Below are 25,928 nucleotides of genomic sequence, written 5' to 3' on the forward strand. Positions count from 1 at the left end.
CTCTGGCCAATTCGCCAGCCCATTCATTTCCAGTAATACCGGAATGTCCGAACACCCAGACAAGGTAGATAGTATTGACAATGCTTAATTCTTCGATTTGGGTTCGGCACGTGCTCACTTGGACCGTGATTTGTCTGAGCTAAGGGCCTTGACTGCAGCCTGACTATCGGAGCAGAAGTTTATAACTTTGCCGGACAAACTTGGGCTCCAGTAGAAGGGCCGATTGTACCCCGCACACAATCTCGAAGATATCTGCTTGGAATACAGTACAGTATCTATCTAGTGAGTGAGATGGTTCTAATCTCATTTCACGACAGTAGACACCAGCACGTCTCTCATTCAGAGAACCGTCAGTGTAACAGACCACTTGCGTTTGTTATTGTCTTTCCATATAGCCAGACAACCACTCCTTTCGAGAGGGTATATTCACATGGAATGTCCCGTAAGGAAAACTACATGTGAGTGTAATATCTCTGGGAGCAACAACCATAATCGTGTATGACTGGTAGCAAGATAAACATGGTTACTGTTCCAAAGCCCAGAAACCTGCAGTCTGTATGCACATGATAGTGCAATGTGAGCAGACAAAATTTAGTTTGGAATCCAATATAACTCTAACGTATTTGACTTGATCTGCACACAGTAGCTCAGAATCAAAGAACTGCAAGGGAAGAGCCCCGGTTGTTATTCGATTCTTCGTGAAAAGAACCATTGAAGATTTGCTTGGGTTAACTGATAATTTAAATTGTCGACACCACTGTTCGACAGCCCTTAATGCTTGTTGCATTAAGTCAAATATTGTTGCGATACAAAGTCCATTAATTAATATTTGCTAATCGTCAGCAAACCCGTAGGCTGGAAATTCAAGCTTATTGAGTTTCTTCAACAAGCCGTCGGCAACCAAGTTCTATCACAGAGGTGACCAAGCGCCACCCTGAGGACAACCGCAAATACTCAACTTCTGTATCTCAGCCTGTCGCAGTGACGAGCAAAGAATGCGGTTACTAAGCATTGCGTTTATCAAACCCGAGCAAGCGATTTAGGACACATTTCATAAAGTTTTGCATTTTTGAGATAACATATGTTGATTTCAATTTATATGGGAACGTTGTGCCTTTCATTTAAGACTAAGTTTGATAAAATCGGTTCGGCCATCTCCGAGTAACCAATATTTGTTGGTCACATATACTCACACACACACATATATTTACCGAACTCGATGAACTGAGTCGAATGGTATAAGAGACTCAGCCCTATCTCGATTTTCAGAATGGTCACATAGCCTTTCTATAGGAGAATGGAAAAAACCTTAACGCAAAAATGAGTTATAAAGGGTTTCCCTAGTAACAAGAGGTTTTATGGTAATTTTATAGCCCATCATAAAACTTAGATTGCCGTTGTAGCATGCCATAAAACTTCAATTGTTATTTGGGTAGTTTGCCCTAAGAAAAACAAATTCCTTTTTTATCCTAAGAATATTTTCAGAAATTATTTATAATAAATCAATGAAAACCATCATCAATATGGTTGTGATTTGAAAGGGGTTCGTCAGCAAAGATCGGAAATAGACGATTTTGAAATCCTAGATAGCGACTTCCGGTTACCATAAAATAGTCAGAATCGTCATCAATATGGGAGTCATTTGGAAGGGGGTAATGAGGAGACATTTAAAATTGATGATTAGCGCCATTTTGAAATCCAGGATGGCAACTTCCAGTTAGTGAAAAAATTGGTATGCCTTTCTTGCCCTCAAAATTTCGTCGAACCATGCTTGCGCTAATTAATATTTGACCCTGCTTTTGCGTGAGGTTTTGATAAATATGCCATTTCTGATCTAACGGAATATTTCAACTCACTTTTGCTCTGAACAAAAATTTAACCCACTCATGCGCTTAGCCTTACATGTAGATAAATAAAAGAGTAGAAATGCTGTTACGCACCTACATCTTTAAAATAAGGGATGTGCAGATTTTTCTATTGCACGATGAAAAAATGCGTCAAGCTAAAGTTGATTAATATTAATATTAATATTAACAAAATGGCGACAGAGTCATACAAACGCATCAATACACGCGAAGTATCATACATGCGGCACACAGGCTCGTGCGATTAAACACGTTAACATACAAACTCTCGAGCCCTTCGCGTTTATCCACGCACAACTACGCCCATGATCCCACGCAAATATGAAAACTGTCCCAAGTCTCAAGCACGAACATATAAACGCTCGTTCCCACGTGATCATAAAATTTTGAACCGTACACTTAATATCACAAGCGGAATCACGGCCCGTTGTTTGAATGGCTAACATTTACCATCTCGTCTGGAATTGAAGTGAATGATTCTGAACCCTTTTCGAGAATCCAACTCTACGGTTTGAATTGGACCTCCCTTAAAAAGTGATCATTAAACTAATGACCTCTCAGGGGACGGGCATAGCGTAGTTGGTAAATCAATTGCCTTGTATGCAGCTCACCTGGGTTCAATTTCCAACTCCGCCGAAGGGTTAGAGATTTTTCCAAAAGAGATTTCTCTAATCCGAAACGAAGCGAATGACCCTAAGGTTAAAACCGCCATAATAAAAAAAAATTATCTCATGCGTCATCGTCGACATGTTGCTCATCAGGTTCGTGGCAGGCGTGTCCTTGTAAATGTACCAAGTGTAATAAGAATGTAAATGACATTTCCACAATTATATTGAACATAACCAGCTATTGGATAAATGAGAAAGGCACAATTACACCATTAGGTGGATTAAAACAGGTTTATAATAAGAAGTTCGACTACCTCACATTCTTGTTTGATCAATTTTTGATCGTAACACCCTTTTTTAACCTTTTGTCTAGAATTTTTATTTTTTGGATTTTCGAAATTGTTCAAAAGGTAAACTTTTTAAGTCATAAGAGATTTTGCGCTATAATTCAGGTACTGGCGCCAATGATAAAACTTAACCTGACTTCCATCAATTTATAATATTGCAAATAAAACAAGAAAATTCTTATGCCTGTTTATAGCAATTTTTTTAAAAAAAGAGCTGTGTATGCAGTGAGGGTTTTTTTTATGGACATTTCCTTAATTGGTATTAAATAGTGCATCGGTTGGATATTCATAATTATTGAATTTATTTTTTATTTGGATTTTGTGAGAAATCTATTGGGAACAGTTTCTGAAAAATTCATTTCTAAAAGATTAAATAAATTCATTGAACGAAAGATATGAGGACTCTAATGAACCAAACACACTGTATTAACATTAGGGACGAAGTTTTGATTTTTCAACCGTAAATTATTGCAAGATCACGATTGAATAACTGTCACCTCTGTCTACTGACGAATTTCCAGGAAATTAGCTATGGGGACAATAAATTAAACTCACCAATTTGTGGATGGAGAAGAGAAAAACATTCAATAATATCACATCCATTACCATAATAAAGGTAGTAGGAGTCAAATGGTTGAAAGCACAACGACGACTAAGAGGTAGCTGATGAAAAATGACTTTCAAGAATTATTAGCTCGATAAACGGCTCTCAACACCATCCAGCTCTATACACCATTTAGATGGTAGCGGAAAATCCGCAGCAACAATCATTGAAAATACTACGTTTAGGTACTGGAAACATTACGAAGAGACATAAATCACTTCGATAGTGATTACTGAGTCAGTACGAAAAGAAATTAAACTCAATGGCGGAAAGTACGCCATATACTTCAGAAGCGGGTGTGCGTGTGTTCACAAAAGCAGGAATACGCGTGAGAAATTTAATTGTTTCATCTCACACAATCCGTCACCAACCACGTTCGGTCCCTTGAGCCACGATGGCCCGCGCACAATCGCGCCTACGTATACGACACGCAATCTCGTCCGGTTCTGCCCCCCAGGGCTCCTTGTTCACTGAGAGCTGATAAGCGAATGCCCTTCACCGTTTTTCCAAGAGTTATTTGTGCTGGACAACCGGAATCGGGTCCGCAGGATTGCTCCACCGACACTGCGCACATCCGGGAGACTTTTTTGTTGCTGTTGTTATTGTTGCTATTAAATCATTTTATCCGGGAAATTACTACAATTTTCACCACACTTGGGGCGGGAGAATCTAGGGCAAATCGCTGCGGGTGCGACGGGAGTGGCAATAAATAATGGATTATGGAAGAACGCGCGGCGGAGGCGGGAAATAATTTCTTAATATACGATCGAATCAGATTATAATATGGCATTCATTAATTTAGGGTTGAAATGGAATGATATGGAAATGTTTGTTGGTACATGATGGTTTTATGATTGATTACGGAGAAGGTTGGGCCCATTTCAGTGTGCAACAGATGCTTGAATTGTAGGGTGTATGTTGAGAATGGCGTGTTTATGTTCTAGTAATGGGAATTACGAAACAATAAGTACCGGAAAATTGCAAATGTGTTGATCATATTTTACCGTTGACTATTTGAAGTATGATTTTGAATTTATTTAGCTGTGCTTTTATAATAGAGACGGATAATAACAATAGGTATTACGTCTCCATGAAAAATTTTAACAATTTGTACTGAACATAAAATCGTGATTTTAAATTACTAAACATTAATTAGCGTTAAAAAAAATCAGCAAGATTAACAACGAACAGTCAATCGGGTTATGAAATCGACAATATCGGTAAACTTTGCAGTTATTCGAAAGCGGTAACCAACCGACCGACCGGCGCCACTTTGAGTTTCCCCGTTCCAGCATTGAAAACCAATGATGACTCGCCCCGCACCCGGCATCATCAGTACGGCACCTAAATCAATTAGCCACGTAGCTATAGGTACTCAATGAGATATTTATCATTCAATTAGTGAGGACAACGCGATCAAACGCCTAATCGCACGCTCACAATCGCCAACGCTGAAGGCGAAGGCGAAAAATCAATCACACTAATTAAATTTGTATCCATGTTCCATGATCATACCGTTGCGATAGGCAACCGGATTTACACCGGCTACACCTTCACCTTCAACCACCACGGTTTTGGAAAAGCAATGATGCTGTGGAAGCCATAAAGTTTATTACTATTTATCACCCCTCAAAACGTATTACAGCCATATCGTCGGCATCGGGAACGATGCGAATTTTCCGAGTATTCATTTGTGGTGCTATCGATCTTTTGGTCTATAAATCATTTACGATAAGATGGGCAGAAGTAGCAGGCAAACTGAACTGAACTGAACAAACAATAATACCTCATGTAATGCTTCTAGGAAGGTTAGGTGAGATTGTCTACAGGTCCTTCTGATGGTCTAGAATCGCGGGTTCAAAATCATAGACCAACAAATCGTTTGAACTTCAAGGAGAATGACTGTAATCAACGTCGCTGGGACGGGAAGGGTGAGAACTTGTAGGAAATGATACACTGTATCCGGTTATTTTCAAGTGATAAAATAACATATACATATATGGTGAACTAGAAATTCAATAGGATTTTGGTTTGTATGAACCGAAGCGATGTTTTGGTAGCAGACATGAGACGAAAGTAAACAAGCTGTTCAGTGCAGTGCTGGCAAATGAATTATTTTCTTGGAGTTTTTGCCTTTCTCATATAGAAAGGGTATGCAATCACTCTGAAAAACGTCAACCTAATCCCGGCCCGGAGGGCCGAGTGTCATATCCCATTCGACTCAGTTCGTCGAGATCGGAAAAAGTCTGTATGTGTGTGTGTATGTGTCAAATAATGTCACTCATTTTTCTCAGAGATGGCTGTACCGATTTGCCCAAACTTAGTCTCAAATGAATTAGTCATGGGACTTTCGCCCTCCTCACATACCCACCCCCGCATGACAAAATGAGTTAGCTAGCAGGTAACATTGATCTAATGCTGATTAGGCTAATGAAGTACGATATTTTTTTGTTTCAAGTGTTTCACCGTCGACACGTAACTCATCAAGTTCGTGGCTGGTAAGCCATTGTGTATAAGTGCAAAGTGTACTAAGAATGTAATTGACATTTCCACAATTATGTTGAACATAACAAGCCTCCTTACCATAGTTTAGAGAAATGAGAAAGGCACAATTGCACCGTTAGGTGGATGAAAACAGGTTTTTGTATAACAGATCGCAGTTTCTTGTGAAGCTTTGAAATGGAAGACAGTAAATAAATTCGAGTATAACTTGCTCAGATGCTTTTAGTCTATTTTCTACTTCTGCCCGAGTCAGCGCTACAAACAAGCCAAGTGACGGCTAACTGTAGTGGCCTCTCGATCTAGTGTGCATTGAATAGAGCTTCCATCCCGGGAATTTATTTCCCCGGAATCCCGGGATTTTTGGATTCTCGAATCCCGGGAAATTGTGTTTTCTCATTCCCGGGATTCGGGAATCTCGGGAAAAATTTTTTTTTTAATTCATTCCAAAAGAGTTACGTTCTACAAAAGCAATTCTACTGGAAATATTTCGACTTACAAACAATTGTAGTGGGCAGTAAGTGCAAATTATACTTGTACAACTGTTCCGAAAAACTCGGTAACATGCCGATATTTTTTCGTGATTTTTTCTGGAATATTATAGTCCAAACCTTACTCAAGTCACTGCTAAACAATGTTCATGTTTTCATGCCAAAATAAATGAACCGACCATTGCCCCGAAGCATTTTCTTACAGTAGCATTATTTGTGCGCACGATATCTCCGAAACCGATGAACCGGTTGATAAACAACAGTTGTTTTATTTTTGTAGCTACATCTTCAATGAAATGGTTTGCAAACAAAAATTAGTTATGTAAATGGTGTTGATTTCTTAAAAGAAAGTTTTAGTTTAAAAATTTGGATGGTTTGTAAATATATTGTGCTTAGCGTGCTACTTAAAATAAAGAATACTGCTAGAACATCTGCAGAAATATTTGGTCGGTTCATGGTATTCATGTTAATCCAATGAGTTGTAATATCAATTTTATAATGAATTATGAATATAATTTTTCATGCCAGAATATTTAGATTTTTGGATGCGAGAAAAAAAATTTTCACATCCAAACTCGTTTAATGTCACTTTCAAGCATGCAGTATTTCTGAATGACCTTAAAATCAAGCAATCCGGATACTCGCCTATAACAGGAAGTCAATGGTGAACTTCACCCATCGCTGCACACTTCGTCTATTATACGCTTGGTCTTAATTCGAAGTTATGCTATTCTTACTGTGATGGAAACGGATTAGATATATCCCGTTTTTTACTTCATTGGAAATAATCACACACTATCCTGAAGCTGCTGAAACATTTCATTCAGAATAACCAAAGGAGGTGCTTTGGATTAAATTGATCGCTTTCCATCGAAATACTCTGTAACGAATTTCAATTTTGGACAGTAATTCCAGCAGCTGCGTTAAGTATATCGTAATAATCGTAATCGTGATTACCATAATTTAAGTTAGACATTCTAAAGAAGTTGATGTTGTATAAACTGAGTGACGAGTTATTAAATGAATCAATGATGTGCCGTCAACCAAATTGGCATCTTCTAAGGGACCGTTCATAAACCACGTAGACCGAAATTTGAGAATTTTTAACCCCCCCCCCCCCTAGTAGACCTTAGTAGACTTTTACCAACCCCCCCCCCCACGCCAAAAGTCTACGTAGACTTTTAGTTTTTTTTATTCGCGGGAAATGTGAAATTAGCAAGAAGCACATTATAATGTTCAATTAAAAATTAATGTTCAAATTTATTTGAAGCTTTTCAAATATTAAAGAAAGGTTTTTACATTGGTTTTTGCCTATGATTGATCAAATCAATTAATACCAATTCAAGGTGCTTTCCAACGTTTGTGTAGCGGAATACTTCTTTTCAAGATTAGTAACTCAAGTATATGTAAAAAGATATATTGCTATAACTAGTTCAAATTTTGACCGAAGTGCTACCTACACCAACAATGCAGAATTAATAAACTTTAAACTTTTTGAGCCCTATTAGTGCATTCAAAATTGTTAAATTATGAGAAACAATTACAAAATAATACTGTAGGTGTGTACTATCATCTAGACTAAAATAATAAACTAAACATGCACACAAATTTCAATTTTCGTGAACAAATTTCAATATTTCTAAGTTAAAAAGACAATATAAATTGCCTTATGTGATTAAGGGAACGAAGCTATTTAAATCTTCCCAAAAATATATTTATTTTTCTTATGTAATAAATACCCATATCACCTGAGAATATTATCGTAAAGTATCAAACTCCGCATATTTTCGAAGATAAATATAGTAGAACCGGTCTGCACGGAGTTGCGTACGGTCAAGACGTAAAATGTAACGGGTGTTTAATTATTTTGAAATCAGTGTAAATGATTGCAGGAGAAACTGATTAACTCGAGTAAACTCTTTGTTGTAGAATTTTAATTACACTACTGCTTTAACCACTGATATCAATAAATAAAAAATAAAAAAATTAATCCACTTAATCCTAACCGAATAGACCGATACTTTGAATACAACTCTCTTTAAATCTTATTTATAATTAATTAGTAATACGAGAATAACAAAAAATAAAAGTCTACGTAGACTTTTTAAAAGACCCCCCCCCTTCCCCCTCGTAGACAAACGTAGACTTTTGCCAGACCCCCCCGTCCCTCCTATGAGTCTACGTGGTTTATGAACGGCCCCTAACAACTATTTTAAGATAGATACACATGCAATCAATCGGGCTTGAAAACATTTCAATTTATTCTTTTGTTTTCAAAAAAATAATTCACCTTTTTTATTTTTCATTTGTATTCCCGGGATCCCGGGATTTCCCGGGAATTTTTTCATTTATTTCCCGTATCCCGGGAAGCTGAAAACCGTCGGAAATTGGAAGCTTTAGCATTGAACAAAGCAAACGCAAACATTGTTTTTAGTCTTGGCGCCATAGCTAAAGTTGACGAAAAAGCGTGGTTATGACCCAAAACCGTGACGTCGCCGGTGGTTGAGTGGTAAGCGTGACCGTTGGTCTGGGCTCAATCCCAGCCGAGCTCATTGAGATTTTTCTGAGGGGTGGTCACGCCTTCCTTCGGAAGGGAAGTAAAGCCGTTGGTTCATGTATTGATGAGTCGTTATCTAGTCCAGATAGTGGGAGTCACCTCTCTGGCGTCGGTTTTTGGCCTCGTAAAGGAAATAGGCCGACGGAAAATAACTAGAACTAGAAGAAGAAGACCCAAAGCCGCGGTCATTGACTTTAAATGAGATAGAGGAACAATAAGATAGGGAGAGGAAGTCATAATAATGACGTATGGTAATTTTAAGCATATAAGGGACCATCCATAAATGACGTAGCATTTTTGAGTGATTTTTAACACCCCCTCCCCTATCGTAGCATTTCGTTACAAACTTCTAAATACCTTCCCCCCCCCCCCCCCTTGGTAATTACGGAGCTTGACGGTAACTCTAACCCCCTTGTTCCCGTATTTTTTTAAAAATAAAAAACGATGTTAGTTACTCCCCTTTAAAAAAGCTACGTAGCATGGCATGACCCCCTACCGCCCTGTCGTCACACATCATAACAAAATACAAAACTCTCCCCTCTCCCATATAATGCTACGTCATTTATGGATGGTCCCTAAATTTTAAAATACCAATGGGTCGTATGTGTAGTACACTGTATCTTTCGAATGCCGTATGCCAAATTTATGGTAATTTTTTTTAGTTAATAATGGTTTTAGACACACCGTGATATACAAATTTATATTTCATTCTATTATAGATTTCCTTGACGATATTCGAAAGACTGAGTGATAGATTGTTGCGTTGTGGGTCGGTGAAGTGCGCTAGGTTTTAAAGTACGTTGAAGCGGGTGAGGCGAAGAGTGCAATTGGGGTTCCTCTAATCTCTCAAGCAGCATGGCATCTCTTAATAATAAAATAATTATCTCCTCACTTGTCGGATTATTGACCAAAATGTTTCGGATTGAAGACGGTAGTTGGTGGAGGTTTTGGAACTTTTGAAACTCTGGGCAATCGACCAGGAGTTGTTCCATGGTGAGTCTGATTTGGCATACCTGACAGACGGAGTGATCGTATGTACGTAAGTTATTTCGGTGTGCCCAACTCGTAGGCGGAAGAGGGCTCTCTTTTTAAGCCTGTTACTCCGGTCGGTCCATTATTCTGATCCTTCCTCGATTTTTTAAAGGTGATCGAGTTGGCTCCTCCAGTGGCTAATACAGTGAATCATGGTTTCTGATTTGAAGTTGGAGACAATATCGACGATGAGAACAATTGGGTCTGTCTGCCGAGAGCTGCCTCATTCCCGCTGATACCGCAGTGATCAGATATTCAGCATATCGTGATCAACGGATCGCATGTGTCCTCTATAGCTTGTATGTAAGGGTGAGGTGACGTTCCCGTTTCCTGAGCGGATATGACCGACATAGAGTGATGGTCGGTATTCCCATTGATCTCGTAGCAATCGCAAGACTGATGACAGCATCTTCTGCCGTGAAAACGGAGTAGTTTGTGGGGAGGCGGAAGCTTCTATTCCGTAGACCCCTACTCCGACTATTTCTTACAGCTTGGAAGCGTCAGTATAGATCCGGACGTGTGTAGATCGGGAATCGTTGGTTCATGAGCACTACGAATTTTGTCTGAGCGACCTCGGAGGGAGAGTCTGCTCGCAGCGACCTGGATAGGTTGGTGTTCGGACTTCTCGTGTACCTGGGTCGGTCCCGGGTTCTGTGGAGGCAAGCTATTTCTGAGAGTTCTGTGCCGGAATTTTGAGCCATTTTCAGGAGATCACAAGTGCTACCAGAAGTTCTTTCGAGGAATCTCCGAGCGTGCCTGAGTATGATGTTAGCGGTCGCCAAACGAAAGGAGAGGATGCCAGCTTCGCCACAGGCTGCTTCGGCGGGAGTGCTCGGCAGTAGGTTAGAAGCCAACCGAGTCGGTCCGTTGTACATGATAGCAAGGATCATCATAACTCCGTCATAAGTCATCATAAGTGGTGGCTAGTTATTTCAATACCGTTGAATATTTTGCTATCGATAAGCACACTGCCAACGTTCAGAGCAGTTCTCCCGTTCTATGTTGGATACCGGGCCTTGCTTGCACAGTCTCGTTTAACTGTAAGAAAGTGCGACGGCGGTCCAGCGTCATACCGAGGATTTTTGTTTCTCTGCGGAAAGGGATAATGATGGGAATTGCTACAGTTGAACCCCACTGCTTCACGGTGAGGACGGATCCCTGTGGGATACCATTTTCTTCCACATACGTTCTGGATTGTAGGATACCGACTCCCACTCGGAATACACGATTGTTGAAGTAGTCTTTGATGTAGTTCCCAAGTTTTTTTTTTTTCATTTTAGCGACATTCAATTGTTGGTTCTCACGGTAAAGAGGGACAAGCCTGTCTTTACCAAGAGGCATGTTGGTGGACTTGAGTAAGTCGTAGTTATGCTGCCTAAGCTCGATCAACAGAAGACAAGCCCGTAAGGTATTAAGCCTGTTCCCTGCATTTTTAGTTTTCCGATCTGTATATTTCACATCCTTGCTCTCACTTGAGTACTATGGCTCTAAATCTTCATAACTTCCCCTACGCAGTAATCTCTAGCTAATTGAATGTCGTTAAAATGTAAAAAAGAAAATGTGACTACACATTGCCGAAATAAAAAAAGTAGTTCCTAGTTGCTGGAGGACTCCCTAGTGGTAGAGTGTATTGTAGTATATTGTAGTATAGGGTAGCCGACATCATCTAGTCCGGCGGATTTGCCGGTAGCGGTGCCGCCGTTAATTCTGCCCCGGAGAATGCTATGTTGAAGTCTTGTCCGGAGTCCGGTGCGGAGGATATGGGCGCTCGTCTGCAGCGTGCTAAGAAGGTTGGAGGGAGAGCAGCTTCTGAGGATAACGAAGTATTTTCCGAGTTCAGCAATTAGTTGGGGTTCGGCTGTTGTGGTTCCGTTAACTTCGAAGGAGAAGCCGACTTGCCTCCTTTTCCCACTGAGAGCATTCACTCTCTTTCAAAGTTCGGCGGTGGAAACGCGATCCAGCTCTGAATCTTTGAAGCCTGGATGGCCTTCATAGTCATGTTTTGTGATCTACGAAAACCTGGTGGATGGTTTGACTAATCTCCAAGTTCCAGCAGTGGGTGGTTCAAGGCAGAGAAATACTATGCTCGCCATTCCAGACGAGTTTAGTCATTAGTTGGTCGGGTGTATATTTCCGGCCTGATGCGAGGCCGTCCGAAACTGCCTCCTCGTAGGTAACCCACTGCACCTGGTCATATAGCCGGCGCCGACGGCGAGTCGGGTCTGGTGTTATTTGAATTGAATTGGTCGTTAATTTCGGTGTCTGCGAGAACGGACTACTGGACGCGAGGTCCGCGGAGCAGAAAGATATGTCCATGACTGAAGAGTGTTGGCCTTGGATATAGGAAAAGTATCTGTTGTTAAGTACAAGAGTGTTGAATTATTCCATGACTTCAGCAATTTGGTTGCCCCGTTGGTCGCTTCTACCAGATCGCCACAGCGGATGATGGGCGTTGAAGCGCCTCATCACCAGGAAGGGCGTGTCTAGTTGCTCCAGCACGTTCTTCAGTTACGATACGATATTGCGCATACTCCGGTGGGGATGTAGACGGAGGCCACCTTTCATCTAACCGGATAGGATATGATTCGTGCACAATTTTAAACTCCGTGTTGAGTTGTACCGGCGTTGAAGATGTCCGTCCGGATTCAGAGACGACTGATCTGAAAAATGTTATCTCCGCTTCTAGCCCACGAGTACCGGTTACCCAGCCACGGTCCGGGATTAACCCCGTCCCGGTATGAGTTTCTTGGAGGGCCTAGCATATTCGTTGAAGTTTAGCAACTTGCAACTGTAGAACTCCATGCAAACCAGGAGACCGTTCATGTTCTACTGTAAAGCGAGTATGAGCTGGGAGGTGGAGTCGTTTTCATTGATTGATTAGCTGCAATTGTCGGAACTGAGTTTGTGGTCCACGGTTGGTTGCGTCCGGTATGTGTGTGGTCGGACGTTCTTTCCTTACTTCTTCTGACAGGAGGGTTACTGTGGGGCTTCGGCTCGCCGATAATATCGCTGCTTTGTGAAATGGAACTGCATTCTGTTGAGATTAATTAGGATATCCACCTACACGGTCTTCCGTTGGTACACAAGACAGCGGAGAGAAAATGGTTGTATTCAATGGACCGTGGGTGATCGTTGCTGTATGGAAAAGCGGCTGGGGCGATAATCTGGTCTAGGTTGTGTGAGTGGGGTACCAGGTTCCCTGCTTCGGCAGCCGCCGGAGACTCGCCGACTGTGGTTGGTACTACCCCGGACAGCTGGGTTCTCGGAAGAGCTCCCTGTCAGAATTACTCACTACAATTGCAAACGGGACGGGAAATGTCTCCCACTCAAACACTGCTTAAGACAGCGGGCCGTGATTCTGTTTGTGATATTCAGCGTACGGCTTAGATGTGCGGGCCTAAGGATTTGTCAATCGCGTGGGACTGGGCGTATATTTGTTCGCGCTTAAGGCCGCGTTGTTCAGATTATAAGCGCAGTGGCGTTCACTACATCTTGTTGTGTTTTCGAGATATTGGGCGTAGTTGTGCGTGGATGATTGCGATTGCATGTTCGCCTTTGTGTATCATGGCGAGGGGGTCGAGCGTTTGTATGTTACCGTGTTCGATCACGTGCGCTTTTTTATGTCATCGCATTTGCATATTTGCATGCGTTTTTTGGATGATCGCACGGACCGTGAATATGATACTTGATTTTCAGTGTGCGATTCAGATGCTAGAAGAGAATGAGTCCCCCCATATCACCAGTGTTCCTGGTCATGTCGTCATGGAACATGTTGTCTACTGAAGACGAGCTTTATTTTTTTATTAATCCAACTGAATGCATGGACCCAGACTGCTAGGGCTGAGAGTATATGCTTCTGGACGTGATCGATTCATGATCGCGCGAACACGGGCGTTTGTAGGTTCACTTAATCACCGGGGTGTTATCATGTTTGGGGATCTCGGGTGTGGGTATGCGTGGATGTTCGCGAAGGGCTGCCAAATATCATCTGGTATATTGTCATCTTAGGGAGTCCAGGCATGGAGCACTCCAAATTTAAAAGATTCCCAAACCAGGGTTAATAGCCAAGCCCAGCACACCTGTAGAGAGAATTTTTTCCTAAACCCATTTTGGAAATTATTTCGACCATGACTTAACTGGGTAATAAAAGTCGCCAAGTTAAGTACTAAATTTGATCACCATGTAGCTTAACTAAATAGAAAATAGCTAAAGTTTCTGTATGATATAATCACTGTAGAACAGCTTTAGTGGAAAAGACTGCAAATCGTACATAGGAAAACGCGGTATGTTTACTCAATAATTTAAAAAAAATGATCGAAATCATTCCAATAATTATATGATATGATAAATCTTTCTCGACACCATTTCTCAACATCAATGTAATCAATGACGTTCCAAGGTCGCCAATACTTTTTTCAGGTCCACAAAATAAAAATTTACGATTCAGAACATGTAACTTCAAAATAAAAATAAAACTTTTTAGATCTATTAAGTAGATACTTTTCAATTAATTTCCCAAAATAACAGCTCAATTTCGAGCCTCGAGAGTAGGCAACCATCCAAAGTAAGAACCTGGACTGGCACCCGACAAGGGTGCCCGTGTAGCCGCTAATGAAAAAGCTCATCAATTTGGCAACTTTTCAACCGATTTTGAAACCTTTCGATTTTGAGAAATTTAAACTTTTGGAATCTGCGAAAATGATCCAAATGAATGGATCTGGTTCCCGTTACTCCAGATTTCAGGAGGGATGTTCCAGTCCTAGGATATGATTTGTGAATTGAAATAAAATGCTAGCAGTGTAGACAACAAAATTATGGAAATTGTGTCAGGAATTTGTGATTTATTTTTACAGGACCATATGGCTATTTGACATCGGAACGGCCACTCACGACCCTACGGGAACCTGCGGCGTAATGTCGTAATGTCGACGTGACGACAGGTTTTTCACCTCAGAAAATCTCAACGACCTCAGCTGGGATTGAACCCAGACCCATTGGGGTGAGTGGTAGTCACGCTTACCACTCAACCACCGGCGCTTTCTATGGTTGCTGGTTTGTTGATTTTCTTCCATCTCGACTGGATTCTCAATGACAACTGAAAAACTAAGCAAATGTCAACAATACACTCTAAAGACAAATTTGATTTATTTCGGCCAAGTATGAACAAAATTATGTAATTTTGAAAGTGTCGCGATAATACACCCTTTACGAAGTTAATTTTTTCACATTCTTCGTTCCAGTTGCTTAAAAAATCGACATCTTCTAGCCATATAACGAGTCAAGATAGATACAACATTTTTGTTTTACTATCCTGTAAGTTGTTTTTCAATTAAATATATCTCCTGTAATTTCTGTTTCTTCCTTCCTATTCTTTACATTTTCAGTTTGCGCCGGACTCGAAATCCGTACATTAATAAACTCTTCTGATAAAATCCAGCTATCCAGCTGGTGGTAAAATGGATGTCGAAGCAGATTTCGACTTCCCGTTTAAAATCATACACATTGAACTCAGTCGAACCATATCTGATCTCCTTCAAATCAAAGATAAACCGCCAAGTATTCTGGATATTTTGGAGAGACCTGATGCATATATATTCAACCGTGATAGATGTCTCATAAGTTCGGCTTGTCTTAAGCAAGCAAATGTTGTTACTGACGGTAACCCTTTTACGAAGGGCTAGCGTGTCTACATACCCGCTTACAAAGTTGAGAACTACGGTGTGTTCACACATTTGATTTCGCTGTTTAAAGGAACCCCGTAAGTGTAGATTTTAAATGGCACTGGACGCAACAAAATTGAATGCTCCTTCAAACTTGTATCGGGCGGCCTTGAAAACGACGGATGAAACGGATGTCAGGCCTAATTACGTCTTGTTCGACAAGGTTCGTCTCTGTCTGTTCCACTATGTGTACCATGCATCTTGCATTGTACTGAACACAAACAAGTGGACCATTGTAATAATAAGCTCCCGATGTATCAAGTGCGCAAAAAGATTAGAATGACTCTTGCATTGGAAATGGTTAGGGTGACCATACGTGGTGTCCTGGGAAGTCGAGGCAAAAGCTTGATTTGTCCTGGTTTTTCTTCTGTAAGCCTAATAACAGGTGTTCAATAAAAATGAGAGTTTTTAGTTGAAAAACAAAACAAAAATTCTTCAGCGAATTCAGAATTTTTTATTAAAAACATAATGTTTATTCTTCAAAATAACGTCAATGAATATTGGAGAAGGGGCCCTGGTCAGCCGTACGACGCAACTTAGTCGCGATGCTCTCACAAGAGCACTGGTCGGCACTGACGCCCTTCTTCCGGATATAATTCCGGATCCTGGTGGTAAACTGCTTCGTATCCTTGACTCGCCAATTATTTTTATACACTAAAGCACTGAGGGAACCGAAAAAACCCCAATGGGACGGCACTGGGGCAAGTTGGTCGGGTTTCTTTCTTTCAGCACGTACGGTATCTTTTTCTGCTCAGCGTCTTCTTGGCGTAATGGGAAGACGTCTTGTCCGGCCAGAAGACGTACTTCCCAACCGTATCTGCACTTTTAAGAACGGCAGAATTTTCTCAAGACACTCCTCCTGGTACACTTGTTGATTGATGGCCAGACCGATCGGCTTGAACCACAGTTTTGAAATCCATCTGTCCGATATGGAGATGTACAGCATAACATTTCTTTTAAATTTATGCTTAAACTTATATTTTACTTAGGGGTGTGTGGCCGACTTGTCGCTGGAATAGTTGCTGTCATTTCCTGGAATGTGGGTGTTCGAGAGCAGCACGAACGACGTCTCGCGGTAGTTGTTCGTCATCCACCGGCACTGCGATTTCATGATCGCTATCTGCTCGTCCGTGTCATCGGGGGACCGAGTCTTCTTCCGACAGATTATGTCCTCCATCTTGAGGGCTCGGTGAATCAAGGCCGGCATCACGCAGACTCGGTTCGTCCTTTTTGTCGAACAGCCTTTTCAACGCTTCCTTCTTCTTCTTCTTCGTCATTATCTTCGCCGGCGGCCGAAACCGGCTTTCCGCTCCACGCTCAGGGATGCCAGAATCTGGTAAACTGTACTCACGGGCACGTTTTCGTCTTGAAAGTGGTCTACGGTAAACTTTTTTCCACGATGGCCAAGTGTTTCGTAAAACCGCACAAAACGCTCGCGGAGTACTAGCTGTTTCGACGCCATCTTCGATTGAACTGACAGCACCCGAGCGAAAAGAAACATGTCTCCCATTTATAGGGAGTCCAGAGAGCAATTCTCTTGAAGAGAAAAGAATGTACGCTCTTTTCTTTTTTTTCATTTTTTATTGAACACCTGTTATATTTCTAATTATTGAATTTTCGATTTATTCACTCTGCTCCAGAGTACAACAAACAATACTTAATACACTCGAATTTCTCAATTTTACCATCCGATGCCTTTTTTAATCTCACGATAGTACCTCGTTATTTCTTTTTCCAACTTATTTTTTTTACATGGAAATTGAAAAGAGAAAGAGGCGTTCGTATGTACGTACCATATGAATGAGCTGTAGTCTGTTTGCAACAACATTTGTCAATCGAACATATCGAACCGAGGCCAGTTGTGGACCAAACTCTGGCCGTTATCAATGTCGATGAAACAAAGACACATCGAAGTTTTGGCGATTCTGCTTCTTCTAGAGTTCTCTTGCAAGTGGCAGTTTTTCGTTTTACTTGAAATCCATTTCATAAAAAGGAAAATGACAAAACAACAATAACTGTCGTAGAATAACCTTATTGAGCGCTCTTTCGAGCTGGTAATTATGGAACCCCTTTAGGATCAATACCAGTTCATAATCAGTCTACTTTTCCATCTCAATCGGATCGGAAGCTATAATCGCGCTGCTTGTTAACAGTGCAGTGAATCAAACGAACGTTTCTACATACAGTCTACTGTCTATATGTACCGCGCCAGCAAAGCAATCGAAAAATAACAGTTGTCCCAAGCCAGTGTGGAAAATAATACACCGTTACTTTCATTGATGCGGTATCGATCGTTTATTTAAAAATGATTGAAACTCAGCAGCAAAATTTGAACAATCTTCGATACAATACAATGTTCGTTTGTCCAATCCGCCCTTGTGTTCACGAAGTGGAACAATTTATAAAGGCGCATATTCGTAATGCGGTGCTGATAGCATTTAAAACTTTGGCCATGGCGAAAATTTAGCCTATGGGAAACAACATGCAACACGTCGTTGCACATGACAATGTTAGAATCAAGATACCCATTTAGATTGACGATGATAAGACTGGTGTGCGTCTGCACGATCTATCCCCGCATACAACCACAAAATTCACTATTGATGTCGAAGTACGTAACGGTGAAAGTTTGAAACCTGGAGAAACTTTTTTTCCAGGTATATCCAATGGACTTCGTATCGTGAGAATGCGAGTTACGTATCCAATTCCTTCATACCTGAACGTTCAATACGAAATAGAAGGTGTAAGCAAATCTCGAATCACGCCGTGCACATATGAAGGACAGATCCCTACGTGCCAAGCCATGTGCGAAAGCCTCTAATGAAACAACATCAACTGCGAGCAAACCCAACAACATTAACAAAATCACCAACAACCGCATTTGCAACTCAGCCACGAATGCTGGAACAACAGAATCTATACACAGCGTGTCCGATCATTGTGATACTGCTTACCAATCAACTGCCAGCACCCCCGACAATAAAGTAAATGACAAAAAATACGGATACACGATCGGGACCCGTTGGTCCCACAAACGATTCAAACCAGGTAATCGTGAAAACCCATACAACATCAAGAGGACAGCATGAACGACAAACCGAGTGAACGCGGACTAAGTGATTTACATGGCTTCGCGCATAGGCATGGCTACTTGGGACCGTTGATGTTTCTGCTTTGCTTCAATGACGTGTATTTAGTGCTGAAAACTCCTCGCCTGTTCCTGCACAGACGATCTCATAATAATTCTAGAGAAAATTTAGAATAGGACGTAAGTAACATTGAGAGATTCTCTTTGAGGTTTTTCTCTTCTGTTCATTACTCGGCCATTTCAACATTTACTACTCTACTCTTTGCATAATATGCTAGTAAAAACCGTCGGCTTTCGATATGTACTGGAAAATTAGTGCAAAGTGTTGTAATGACGTCGTAATAAACGAAAGAGAAAGTAAACAAAGAGAGGCTCTCAATGTTACTTACGACCTATTGAAAATTTTCTCTAGAATTCGTCTCATTTGCTCAATTCAGGATTTCTGATTTCTCCAACAACGGCATGAAACCTTCGCTGGTGGTGGTGTAGCAAGAACTTCGCGTGTGTGTGTGTAAATCCTAAAAAGCACGGTGATCGAATTTCCACGAAAAAATTTCTGGTAGAGCTCTTCCTCCCAAACCTACTGAACTTTTTTTACTGCCGAAGCTCTGCCTGCCCGACCCAAGATATTTGTAACTTCCGAAAACCTGAGGAGAAGGCATAGTCGATTGATAGGTAACGAGGGGAGGGAGTCCTTTTTCATCTGTCCTGGTTTTTTACTCGTCACCCTAGAAATGGTGGAAGGTATGCCTATTTTGGAAGTCACATGATCTATTACCATGCCTCGTGTACAAACTGCGCCTGGAGACACTACCGTGAAGACTACCACCGATAGGCCTTCATTTACCGATCAATTTGACGGCGAAATTGTTTTGACTCGAATATTGCGCGGAATTTAGAAATTATAAATAAAGTGAAATATGGAAATAACACGTAGAACATCAACATAACCTTCATTATTCATCTTTTCATATTTTTCCAAATAATTATATTTGAATGCTGTATTAAATCCTTTGTCATTTTACCGCTTCTTTCTCTTAACTCAAAGTCAACTGTTAATAAAAATGTGTAAGGACAATATTTCTAAGTGAATTATACCGAAACCGAATGAACAAAGTCTGCAACACATGTTTGGACCTAATTTGTCGATAATAAAAAATTATAAACCTACAATTTGCGGCAAATGGATATCTATTACTTGTAGTGATCGATGAATGGCACTCTAGAATTGTTGGGCTTTTCGGATATTTTGCACTGTCTGCCAATTCATTTACAAATTTGCGTATTTTTTCTTGATAGTTGATTAAATATTCTAGTTGAAAACGAAGATCGAATTGAAATGGCTTTTAACATTGTTTTTTTAAAGAGCGTTGGAAGTAGAATTCGCTATTAATTGATCGGTAGATGGGTCTTGCACGGTACAAGCACTTAAATACTTAAGAGAAATACGGCACTCACCACGACAAATCGTTATGCTATCTTGGGCCAGGAATGCTCTGACGATGTGATAACATCTGTAACCGCTTCTAAAAACTATAGGCTGATGAGAGTTCTTGTTTAGGCTAAACTTTTTCTCTTAAGAGACCGTCAAATATAACAGTTGGAGATAGCGCTGACATAAAGCAGAAGCAAACTTCTGGGAGTTTCTAGCGATTCCATAAACACCGAAAATCTTAACAATGGTCCCGGCACCGAGGAGAAGTTGATTCTTACTGTTATATATGGGGTTGTCACCTCGATGATGACCGATCTAGCTTACTTCATAAGTCGTAGAAGAGCGCTGATATCTTCATCTGCTTTTTAAATTTAGTAGGAATACGTCAAAACTCAAGTCAGGATCAGCGTGCCATTTAAATATACAAGTTAATTAGCCGATCTGAATAAGAAAGTAAACACAAAAAGAGCGCAAAACTGAGAATTCGCCAAGGGCACCAGAAGACCTCCTTATGTCCCTACATAAGGTACGCTGGGAAAACGTATTCAGAAGCAGCGACCTGGTTAAATTATCGTTTGCTGTATTGATCAGTTTGTTCCATTCAGTGCTGATTGTTGTCAGCGCATAATATGCCGACCGAATTATCTTCCATTACGAAAACATTCTTTACAATAAGTTTACCTGGCAACACCGCACGAACAAACTTTGCTTTCAAGAACCAACCGACCAACTCTTGGCGTTTTTCCTTCCTCCTCGTACCCTCTAATCGCAAAGATGATACCAGCCTTTACCACGTCCGGGCGGGTGACATGGTTCGCTGCTATCGCTTGCTTTGATTTATGCTATCAAGTTTCGCAAACATCAAGGTATTAATTAGAGCGAGCGCCTCCGAACGACCAACCGAAGAAGCTGCTGCTGCTGCTGCTCCAGGATATTAGATGACTGGTAGGTATTATGTCAAACTACTTGTCAACTACGCTAGTCAAACTACTGATATTTCAGTCCTGGAGCGTGGTAAAGTGGAGTGAAAAGGGAAATAGCTAATGAACGGCTTTGTTCGGGGAATGTTTTGTTTCGATTGGGATGTGTGATTAAATAGCATACACTTTGTGGTTTTGGTGGAAATTGATTGGAATTGGTGGCGTTTGTGATATGATGTAATGGTAGTCATTTTTCAATTCCTTTTTTGAGGAGAGGGGTATCTGATAAAAGTGTAACGATCCCATAAAAAAGTCACTGCGACAAGTCAATGCGGTGTAATTTTGTCACACTGGGGAATGGATAAGTGCCATGACCATCGCGATTAAAACCCTTCTCCGGTCATCGCTTCCCTCGGTCGTAGGATAAAACCCAGAAGGAGGTCAGCCTGTCCATTTTCATAATTGAATTCATGTTTCTATACTCGTTTGGTTGAGTGTTTTCGTGGATATTATTATGATTGCTGGCTCCGTTGCTGTTGCGACGAGAGCTAATACGTAGTATAGAGCTGCTGCCTGTTCAGTCGGTGGCGTTTGGGTCGGAGTGGGATGGAATTGGAATTGCGCCCGGGATGGTGATCAAACAACAATGAACTCCATTCAGGCAGCAATCACTATGGAGAGAATCCTTTGTCTTTGAAATCAGCTGTACATATTTCTTCATCACTAATGATTGAGCTGCTGTTCGGCGGATTCAATATGCTTTGTTGATATGACCTATTGTCCTGATCAAGCGTCAACGCAATCGCGAAAGCCTGGGTTGGTTTCAACAACATAAAATTATGCATAGATGAACTTTTGGTTGTTTATTAAGTAGGTATACAATTGATTTAAGCTGGAAAATTACAACAATATGTGATGGACCCATTGTTTACGTAAATTCAATTTTAAATTTTACCTTTCATCTTCATTTTCTGAGTCCCTAACTTTCAAATTTGTTAACTTCCCTTTTGCAGAGATTCTCGGATGGATGAGTGGAAATACTTAATAGCGCTTCTGCTGGCGCTCTTAAGTTATCGACTCCCAACGGTAGACTCCAACAGCGGAAATGGATCCAGCGGAGGAGGCGGAGAAGGAACAGTCGTTGGGGCTGGCGGAATGTCCGGCATGTCCCGGCCAGGCCGTGAACGATCGACGTCCCAGGCGATAGCTTTGCTTTCGTCAGCATCGATAGTGGCAGCGTTGGCTGCACGAAATAGTAACAACAATAATAATAATAACAATAACAACAACAACGCTGCCGTAGGAAATTCCGGTGGCCATGGCAGCTCGAATGGGGCCTCGGTCAGTCGTTGTAATTTGGCACAGTTTCGATGTGGCAACGGGACCTGCATCTCGTCGGCTAAATTTTGCGATGGCAACTTCGATTGTCTCGATAAAAGCGATGAGCCCAAGTTCTGTACAGGTAAGTGCGATTCGATTACATTTTTGATAGAGCTGCGTCGGGACTAACCTTTTATGATCGATGGAGTACATAGTTATTAAATAAGGATGTTCAGTTTGTTCTATTTTAAATGGAGCTACTTGTTCAATGAAAAAATATAAAAAACAAAAATAACGGTAATTTGGTCACTTTGACCACCCCCAATCACAAAATACGGCTCAACACGGAAACCGTACTTCAACATTTATGACGATACTGCTCCTACACGTGAATATCGGTTCCATTCCCAATTCCATCCCAAACCCCAGTATCTGTACTGTGCGAAGCCTGATCGCAGTAGCTTTTACCGTATATCCTCCGAATTCAAGAGCCTCCCAGGCTCCCAGGATTTCGAACCGAACGACGGTACATACATTAACATTGGCTGCCTGCCCGTCAGTGTCATGTTTTTCGGGGACGGGATATTAGACGTATAATTTATGGTCACCGGGACAATGCCGACGATGTGTGACCGGAGTTGTCTCTGCATTCTCGTAAACGCCGCCGTGTGTATCGTGGCGCTGAACGAGCTAACGTGGGTATGAGCCGTGAGATCCTGAAACAGCTTTGTCAGCATTGTCTGTGTCGAGTGGGGCCGTAAGCTTTGGAATTTATTAGCGATTGAATGTGGTATTGAGGCATACACTTTTGATACATTTTTACGGAGATACTCACTTCTACCGGGATACGTTACCGCTGAGCGTGAAATTTATGAGGCATGGAAAAAGATGGCATTAAAAATAAAGTTACAATAGCTGATTGCTGTCCAGAAGCAATAAAAATCCATTTTAAAGTTACTCCAATATGTTTCCTAAATCCCTAGCATCAAATATGACTTTGCGACCTGCCAAGCCAACAGATTTTATCGATAAACAGCGACCTCCGTTCCAATTCATTATTTGTACAGATTCAAAAACTTTACCCTCTGTTAATAACAATTCCGCACAGTTCATACATCTTGACGCCAAATATTTCCCACTTCCATCCAATCTCGGAAACAGCAGGGAATATTTGCTGTACGTTTTCTGCCGTGGCTGTGTGGAGGACAATCCTCTGCATATTCAAAATTAATATTCAGCAGTCGTAATTCTTCGGATTTCTTCTTTCGATTTTGTTTTGAGTCGGATGTTTTCGTTTCTAACGAGGACCCGTTTTTCTTTATATTTCGTTTGAAGGAAAGACTGTGTAATCACTTCGATATATTCTGATTTTTTGGAATGGGTTGGGAAATTGTATATGCTTTATGTCAGGTTAAGGAACGTTTAGTCAGTTTGCGTCTGCCTAGTGAATTATCACTTAGATAAATTACATTTGAATGTTTCGTGTTATACTCGTCAGTGACTGGCACCAACTTACTGTCAGTTAGACGACATATCCAAACTAACACCAAATTAGTGACAATTAGACACTAAATTTACAGTTCACACTACCTATGTGAACGCCTAATGTAACTGGCTAGTACCGAGTGATGTTTCGATTAGCCAACCACAGAAGCTCTGGGTCGCTGACGAGTATAGGGAATCAAGCCCTTGTCTTTTGGAATGAGAGCCAAACTCCTGAAATTATGCAACAACCTCTTGTGAACTATTTGGATTTAGTGTCTGTTTGGCGCCAATTTGTTTGTCAGTTTGGAAATATCGACTAACTGATAGCAAGTTGGTATTAGTTACCGACGAGTTTAAATTTCATACCAAGTGGCACATAAAACTCAAATTTAATCATGATTCTAAATATCATTTCAAATCAATTTGGTTTCTCCTCTTACTCAGTACAGAAGCTAAAAATCGCTCCGTTGTAAGAGCAGAACACGTAATCAAATTTACCCCTGCACTGCTTTATCTATTAGTCAACGCAAATTTTATGAAACGTGAATAAACAATGAGAGACAATGCAAAGCTAGTTTATCCCACGATTCGGTAGAATTGTGTTGCTGTTGACTTTTCGAAATGTGCGGCAAAATTATCGTCTACGTCATAAGGTACTAATAAGGATCAAAAACATTAACCAAGCAGAATTATTTGCTGCGTAGAACAACTTGAAACACGCTGTCGAATGTAATGACATTTTATACAGTATCCCAACATGCATAGTCAATGACACTATTGAAGTTAAGCTGCATGACATGGCACCGCGCAGTAATCCCGCCGCTATCAAACAACTCATGTCAAAATACCGAGTAATTCTCCGTTTGCGTTTCGATTTCGTCTCATTAGAATCTGACACTAACTTAGTTACAGGACTAAACTAGCGCCGTACCTTTATTTCAAATGTTTGGTAATATCAAAAGAAATAATTTACCAATAGTTTGTATTCAGCTTACAATCCTTAACCCTCCAGTAATTGCGCCAAATGTTGTAACTTGAGCACTCGAGCGTTTTATTTTGTACAACACAGACAGCTTTATCGCTTCTATTCAGAATTCATTCTTTTCAGTTAATGATCCATGTGGCAAAATGACCCTTTGGGCCAAACGATCATTTCGGCCAAATGGCTCTGTCGGTAATATGTCCCATTCAGCTAAATGACCCATTCGGCCAAATGACCCAGCTGGCCAAATGACCCTTCCGACAAAATGACCCAGCTGGCCAAATGACCCTTTCGACAAAATGACCCATTCGGCAAAATTACCCTTTCGCAAAAATGACCCTTTCGGCAAAATGACCCTTTCGGCAAAAATGGCCCTTTCGGCAAAATGACCTTTTCGGCAAAATAAGCCTTTCGGCAAAATAAGCCTTTCGGCAAAATGACCCTTTCGGCAAAATTAGCCTTTTGGCAAAATGACCCTTTCGGCAAAATCACCCTTTCGGCAAAATGATCCTTTCGGCAAAATGATCCTTTCGGCAAAATGACCTTTTCGGCAAAATGACCTTTTCGGCAAAATGACCTTTTCGGCAAAATGACCTTTTCGGCAAAATGACCCTTTCGGCAAAATGACCCTTTCGGCAAAATTACCCTTTCGGCAAAATTACCCTTTCGGCAAAATTACCCTTTCGGCAAAATTACCCTTTCGGCAAAATTGCCCTTTCGGCAAAATTACCCTTTCGGCAAAATTACCCTTTCGGCAAAATTACCCTTTCGGCAAAATTACCCTTTCGGCAAAATTACCCTTTCGGCAAAATTACCCTTTCGTCAACATTACCCTTTCGGCAAAATTACCCTTTCGGCAAAATTACCCTTTCGACAAAATGACCCTTTCGGCAAAATGACCCTTTCGGCAAAATGACCCTTTCGGCAAAATTTCCTTTTCGGCAATATTACCCTTTCGGCAAAATTACCCTTTCG

The 25,928-nt window shown here is 41.0% G+C and overlaps 1 protein-coding gene across 4 annotated transcripts in view; it reads left to right on the plus strand.

Moving 5' to 3' along the window:
• LOC131686697 (uncharacterized) overlaps nucleotides 1-25,928 on the plus strand; it is a 1,014,555-nt gene that overhangs the window by 809,934 nt on the left and 178,693 nt on the right. For all 4 annotated transcript variants that reach the window (XM_058970603.1, XM_058970601.1, XM_058970604.1 and 1 more), the window contains one exon: nucleotides 22,180-22,628. In XM_058970603.1, the coding sequence (XP_058826586.1) occupies nucleotides 22,190-22,628 (439 nt within the window). In that variant the 5' untranslated portion in view covers nucleotides 22,180-22,189. The remainder of the gene's footprint in view (nucleotides 1-22,179; nucleotides 22,629-25,928) is intronic.

Source organism: Topomyia yanbarensis, chromosome 3, assembly GCF_030247195.1.
Source record: "Topomyia yanbarensis strain Yona2022 chromosome 3, ASM3024719v1, whole genome shotgun sequence".
NCBI classification, from domain to species: domain Eukaryota; kingdom Metazoa; phylum Arthropoda; class Insecta; order Diptera; family Culicidae; genus Topomyia; species Topomyia yanbarensis.